Below are 7,500 nucleotides of genomic sequence, written 5' to 3'. Positions count from 1 at the left end.
GGGGGGCAGACATGCCTTAAATTGCTGTGAATGTAAGTGATTTTGGCCGAATTCAAACCTCTATAACTCCGCTGCAGAAAGGCAGCTAGATTTCAAAAAAATTTAAATCTCTTTAGTGGTTTAATTAAAATCTTTCACTCAACAGAAATTAGATCATTAAATTTTCATTATACATGTAGGCACAATGTCTGAAAATTGGATCTGTTAGAAATTGCCTCATGTTGCTTCAAATTTTGCGGTAATCAATTTGCATAATTTTGTTTACAAGGGTTTATATGAAATTTACAAATTAAATTTGCTTACGGTCGTTCTAGCTTGATTCTGATCGTCATACTTCATGAAAATAATCCCAATAGATCGGAAGTGCTTTTTGAGACTGAGGTATTGACAGTCCCTATCCACAATAGTCAGACCTTAAAGGATTTGTAATGGTTCCAAGTCAGCAAAAGTCACATAATTATATTCACTGTAATTTATGCGTGTGTTTGCCCTCAAACCAATATGGCGTCAGAAACCGTGAAAAGGTCTATTGATCATCTGGCCCCAATTGTTCAAAGACACGATAACTTTATCCAATGGAGTGAATAAGTCACTATCCAGAGCATAAAAATATACTTTAATAATGTTAAATGTTGGCCAATAACTTATCGACCAGATAAAGTAATTCAGCCAGCTTTCAACAACAGAGGCCTGAAGGAACTACCCAGAAGCTTTAAAATTCAGGGGTTTAATTAGAAGCCGGGACCCAGGTACAAGCACCCTTCTACGCTGAGTACAGTACCCGCCATTGCTCAAAGGAGGTCTCACGATCAAAAGCCACACTATATATGATAGGGTTAACTGAATAGTGTGTAATGTGAAGTGCTATATTTCAATCTCATATGAACCATGTGAGCATTAGCCCTACTGATGGAAATGGGCCCACACAAGGACAGAGAAAAACTCTGACCAGGGTGGGAATTGAACCCAACTCTGTTTAAAATAAAAGTGCTACACGGCCAACGTTTGTATAAACGTAACCTTTCCTTGTACTTGTACATGTTCATTGCCGTGACTTTAACATCTTCACTTCCCACGGCCTGCTCCCGTCTGACCTTGTAGCTCAGTCGGTAGAGCGGCGGAGATCTAACCTGAAGGTCGTGGGTTCAATTCCCACCCTGGTCAGAGTTTTTCTCTGTCCTTGTGTGGGCCCATTTCCATCAGTAGGGCTAACGCTCACATGGTTCATATGGGATTGAAATATAGCACTTCACATTACACTCTATTCAGTTAACTCTCTTTAAAATAAAAGTGCTACACGGCCAACGTTTGTATAAACGTAACCTTTCCTTATATATGATAGGGGTGCCTGCTTACTCTATCACAAGGTCCCTTCTACTTTAAAACTTACTGACAAAAACCCCTGAAATTGCTCACACATTACCATCTTCAATCTGGTGCTGGGAGACTTTTTGACCTGATTATCCCACTCAAATCTTGAATTTCACTGAGAGATTACAGTAAACTTAAAGCGATAAAATAATAATGATGACGATGATGATGATGACGATGATATAAAATTAATACTGATTTAAAATAAAACAAGAAAAAACAAGCACTCTGCTCACCATTGCTTGGGGGATCTTGGTATCTTTGCTGTGCGTTCCCCTGGGGTTTTTCCATTTGAAATTCGTCCCCTGAAATACCATACACAGGGTTCCCCACTGCCATAGGAAATAAGAGACCAAATTAAACATTCATTCCTTCAATATGTACTGTCTTGATCTTTGTTTAATCTTGTATTTTATCAAACACAAAATCTGAAAACGGATTTTGTTGCGGAATTTAATTACCGGTAATTGGAAATCCATGTCAGAAAGGATTTCAATTAGTGAGATCCACGACAAGATTTTGTGTTCGATTGGAAATCTGTAGATCCAGATTTCAAGATCTAAATCCAGATTTCCCACTGTAAAGCACCCTTTATCTATCCAAAAGCCATTTCCAAATTGATAAATTTTAAAGCAAAAGCAGAGTTGAATACAGCTTTTGCACACAACGCAAGAGAGACGCCAAACTTTGAAGAGGTATGATGAAAAGAAATCTCGAGTTGTGTGAACACTGACGTATGACAGTATGCAAATTTCAGCTGTGAAACATTGAGTTGTCGTGAAAAAGTTGAATCCCTTTCGACTGAAGGGCCTACTTTAAGCTTTTACGTCTGCTAAAATGTGTGTTCGTTATGCCAATTAAGATCGCGCGCAATCCTCCACATGATGTACTTACAGATTTTCTTAAACGTGCGCGACGCAATTCCTGTAGTACGCGACGCAATTCGCTTAGCACACGAGGCGATTCCTGTAGTGGACGACGCGAATCATGTCGCATGCGAGGGTGGTAACTTACATTTTGAGCAGTACTGTACGTTTGTTCTCTGACAAACTGTTAGCCTGCATAGCTGGCAAGATTGTTGGCGTGGAAGGCAAACAACGAGTGGCAAAGCTGCACAGAGAATAGGGACTGGGGTTCACAGTGCACAGTGCCATTGTTTCCCATGATTGTTCCTTCCCACTGTCTGTGCAGTTTCACCGCTTGCTATTTGCCTCCTGCGCCAACAATCCCGCCAGTTACATAATATAAGGCTAACAAACTGTACCTTGCTTGTTCCCCTCCTCTGTACTTTCCCTAAAAAGAAAAGTTGTGAAAATTGATATAAACAAAATTAATCACATCCTCATCATGCATTGACAATGATAACTTTATTACTAGACGTACAAAATGCAGTAATAGGCTACATTCGCACCTTCGTGGTTACACTGGTACAGTACATATATGATGATAATGAACAGACAGATGATGATAATGATGATTATGCGAATGAAGAAGAAGGTTCCCTCACATAAGCCTCCGTATCGTGCTACTGTTCCACCTCAACCATTACAATATAAAAGTAACATATTCTTAAAACATATTGACATCAAGTTGTTACAAAAATAAAATACAAACACACTGCTAAAGTGCCCCTGTGACCAAAAAATCAATTCTTATTTTTCTTTGGATTTGAACACTATGTTAAGTTTAACTAAACACTACACGCGACCAAAGTTTTAAGCCTTGTTTTCAAAAGGACACCCGTTTATTTTAACTGGAATTTTCCTACAATGTATTTAATGGTCTGCCAATACTAACTTTAAGTTCTTGAGAGAGCTGAATCGAGGAGAAAATGATGTCAAAGGCTCACTGGGTGCAGAGATGGCGCAGTGGTGAGAGCACTCTCCTCCCACCAATGTGGCCCGGGTTCGATTCCCAGACTCGGCGTCATATGTGGGTTGAGTTTGTTGGTTCTCTACTCTGCACCGAGAGGTTTTCTCCGGGTACTCTGGTTTCCCCTCTCCTCAAAAACCAAAATTTGATTTGAGTTGCGTTAACTTGTTAATTTCAATTTATAGTGTCCCCGATTAGTGCTCTACAGCGATAGAAGATTAGACACTTACCGGTAAATAAAGTTCCTTTCCTTTCCTTTCCTTTACTACAGCTGTAGTTTAAAAATGCAATGCGTGTGTATGCCGCAGAACTAAATATGCAGCACAGGAGTTTTTCAGACTTGTAAACTCACTTTTTGCATATAATTATAATAACTTAAAGCTACATGTACATTCACATGCTGAAAATTTAAGCTAGTGTCAGCCTTTGATGTCACTCATACCTGGATCCAACCCTCTGAGATCCAATCTGTCAGTTTTGAACGTGAGTAATGGTGGATCGTGAAATACATTGTACATGTTCAAAACTTACACTCAGAGTAAACACTCTTTGGATAAAAATTAAAGCTCAAAATCTTCCCAGTCAAGTGTTAAACAAACACATTTTCAAAATCTGAAGAAAAAAAGGAGGCGATTTTTTTAGCACAGGCTTGGGCACTTTGAATCCTGACTTTTTTTAAAATCTAGTATTAGGTTGCAATTACGTTACGCCTTTTCTTTACACTTGTGACAAAAGCTCAGATGAGATAAATCAACATACCCAGACGACGTTCTCCGTTTCCGAAAAATTAAAATGATGATCACGACTACAGCTGCACAAAATGAGGCACCACCAACTACAGCCCCAATCAGTACCCCATTGCCAACTTTCTCAGTTTGAGCTTGCTGGCTGCCTGGTTCAATGCTACCTTCAGTAGAACTAGATGGCTCTGGTTGGTTTATCTGACAAAAGATAGGGCAGAACACTGATTGAGAGAAAATTATGTTATGATAGGTGTACCCTATAGATGAATCTCTCTGGTGAACATAGTGGAGAGAAGGGTGTGGTTTGGAAATTATACAATGTATGTGGTGACAGGGGTGTGCTTTAGACAAAGGTCTGTGGTGACAAGAGTGTGTCTAAAGAGATGCCTATGTATACTGTATTAGGGAGTATAAAATAATGATTTAGAAAGATGAATATTATTGTGTCATGATAGGAGTGTGTCTCAGACAAATTTTAATATTGTATTTGATCACAGCAGTGTCCTTTAGAGGAATGTCTGTGTTGACAAATGCATGTGTGCTTGAGAGATACATCTGTTACAACAGAAGCCATTCACTTCACATGTCTGTGTTGACAGAAAGTTTGAGAGAGAGGTCTGTAGCGACAATAGTAGGCTTTCAATAGACATCTGTACTGACAATTAAAGAAGTGTCAGTAGCGACATGAGTGTGCTTTTATGTCTGTGACAATGGAGAGTTCGGGAAAGGTAAAAAATAACAGTAGTGGGCGTGAGAAAGAAGAGACAGTACATTGTATCTGTGGTGAATAGATTGTCCTTTAAAGTTATGTCTGTGGCGAAAGGAGTGTACTGACAGGAGTGTGTCAGAAAAAAATAAGCTGTCATAGATATGTGCTGGGGAAAACAATATCTGTCTCATTTCTAAAACTTACGACTTATTTATTCATTTATTATTATTATTATTATTATTATTATTAATATCATTAACCTATACAGAACCTATACAGAACCTATAGCATAATGCAGCTGTAAATAAATATTAATGTGTTACGTTAAGCTATAAAGTACGATGATTTTGTAAGTAGCTTGTGACATGAAGTCATGTTGTTAGCAGCTAATGAAGTGCATTGCAAGTAAAGTATTGTAAGTACATAGTGTATTGTATATAGTGCAGACAGTGTTTGTAGTGTAGTATCTGTTTTGAAAAAAAGTTTTTTTTTTTTTTTTTTTTTAAAATTTAATTCTGTCTTAAGGCATGCATTGACAAGTGTGCCCCAAAAAGAGGTGTCTGTTTTTAAACTGGTACTATGACCAAAAAAACAACTCTTTTTTTTCTTTGGATTTCAAAACTATGTTAACTTACACTAACTGACACAAATTTTAAGTTCTGATTTTAAAAAGACACCTGGGCCGGTTCCTGAAAGGTGTTACAGTAATAACTCTATTCCAGGGATAAATGTGCCTTATTCCAGGAATAGCTATATCCCGGAATAAATTCTATTTTGCTAGAATAGCAAATTTATCCCTGGAATAACTGTTATGCCTGGTATAATTTATTCCTCCTTCCAGGAACCGGCCCCTGTTTATTTAAACTGGAATTTTCTTATTTATTGGTCCGCCATTACTAACTTTAAAATCTTAAGAGAGCTTGGTCGAGGAGAAAATGACGTCAAAGACTCACAAGTTTAAGAATGCATTAATACGTGTGTACGCGGCTGAATTAATATGCAGCACGGGAGTTTCAGGCTTTCAGACTTTTAAACCCGTGTTTTTATAATAAATTGCGTTTACATGCTGAAATTTTAGGCTAGTGAGTAAATGACGTCATTTTCTTTGGATCCATCCCTCTCAGGTCCAATCGGTCAGCTTTGAATGTGAGTAATGGCAGACCGTGAAATCTTAAACTAATACACTCAAAATAAACAGCCTTTGGATAAAACTCAAAGCTCAAAATCTTGCCAGTTACACTGTAGGTGTTAAACGAACACGCTTTCAAAATCTGATTTTTTGGTAATAGTACCACAGTGACTTTAAAAGTAATCTGTTTGGAGACATACATTGTACATGTATTGGTTATAGAAGGATATGATAATGTTCAAACATTGTTGCACTTTCTCTATTTTTAAGATGAATCCTGTACTCCACATTGTGCTTCATCTTACTCTTTATTAATAAATTATAAGTTTCTCATCAGGTGTTTGCTATTTTAGTTGTAATGCTTTCCTGTAACAACGTTTCAGTGTACAGTATTCATACAAGATTATTGAGTCTAAGATGTACAGTTAGTAGGCACTAAAAAAGGGCCATTGTTGAAAATGGTGCATATGGAAGACTGCACTCACCCACGATGGGTCTATAACAGTTTTGCTTTGAGTTCCTGGATAGGATGATGTCAACTGTGGCAACAGTATTCCAGTGCTTGAAGATATCACAAAGGCCAGTGTTGATGACAATCGTGCTAATGGCGTTGATGCTATTGATGATTTTGCTAGTGGTAAAAGCGATGACGATAATGATGATGGTGGCCGTGATGGTGATGATAATAATGACTGTGATGGTGACGGTGACAATTGCAAAGATGTTGATGATGATGACGATAAGACTGGTGAAGGCATATTTGGTAAGCTCCGACAAACTGAAGAACTTGAAGTGGCATTATCTGCAACAATTCAAATAACCAAAGACAAACAACTCTCATATGAAACATTGGAAAATTAAAAAGGGATGCAAAGCCTGTCAAGTCCTATCTTCCCAATTTAAATAATTTTATTATAAATTACAGTACAGTTAACTAATCAGTTGTTTCTAACATTAATTTTAAACCTTGTAATTGTTACACAGCATGTCCGAAAACAAGTTTGCTGAGCCAGTCACCATAAATTTAGCCATTTAGACATTAAATAAACTTGACTGATTGATTGCTTGATTGAGCTACAGGGCTGTGGAGTATGTTTGAAAATGGAGGAGGAGGCGAGCTTTTGGTAAGCATCACAGAGGTGTGAGGGGAGTGGGGGGGGGGGGGGGAGGGAAGGTTTAGGAAAAAACAACATCATAAAATAAAATTAAAAGGGGGGGGGGGGGGGGCTACAGCCCTCCCAGCCCCTCTCTCTCCACGGGCCCTGAGTTAGTTTTACAAACTAAGACAATGAAATTACAGACCAAGAAATCAGCCATAGTTAAGTTACTTGAAGCTTTTTTCCAGCAAAAAACAGCTCTGACAATAAAATTAATTATTGTTATGTACTCACAGGTAACTGATCCTAATGCTTTGAAAAGAAAGCAGCGAGTCAAAGGAACAGAAGCATTGCATGTGATAGTCAAACGTATGATCCTGCCAGAAAGGCTGTTGTCAATGTCTGGTTGCCACTGTTTAAAAACAATAATATAATAATTATTTTTTTCAAGAAAAAATTTTTTAAAAGTCAGAGAAAAATGTGACAACAGCTGTAAATGCCTTAAATCAGAAGCTGACATGACCTTGAAGCATTTAACTCTGGTTCAGAGCTGGGGTTTTTTGAGTTTAAAAATTCCTT

The 7,500-nt window shown here is 37.9% G+C and overlaps 1 protein-coding gene across 2 annotated transcripts in view; it reads right to left on the bottom strand.

The window, feature by feature from the left end:
• The window catches only part of LOC138011646 (uncharacterized), an 18,648-nt gene that overhangs the window by 7,304 nt on the left and 3,844 nt on the right, over window positions 1-7,500 (bottom strand). For both annotated transcript variants that reach the window (XR_011124752.1, XM_068858757.1), the window contains exons 3-7: window positions 7,216-7,333; window positions 6,310-6,626; window positions 4,003-4,184; window positions 2,636-2,664; window positions 1,608-1,703 (exon numbers count right to left, since the gene is read on the bottom strand). Coding sequence is in view for 1 of the 2 variants with exons in the window: in XM_068858757.1 (XP_068714858.1) it covers window positions 1,608-1,703; window positions 2,636-2,664; window positions 4,003-4,184; window positions 6,310-6,626; window positions 7,216-7,333 (742 nt within the window). In the remaining variant the exon portion in view is untranslated. The remainder of the gene's footprint in view (window positions 1-1,607; window positions 1,704-2,635; window positions 2,665-4,002; window positions 4,185-6,309; window positions 6,627-7,215; window positions 7,334-7,500) is intronic.

Source organism: Montipora foliosa, chromosome 7 (genome assembly GCF_036669935.1).
Source record: "Montipora foliosa isolate CH-2021 chromosome 7, ASM3666993v2, whole genome shotgun sequence".
Lineage (NCBI taxonomy): Eukaryota > Metazoa > Cnidaria > Anthozoa > Scleractinia > Acroporidae > Montipora > Montipora foliosa.
This window is presented reverse-complemented; position numbering and strand designations above follow the sequence as displayed.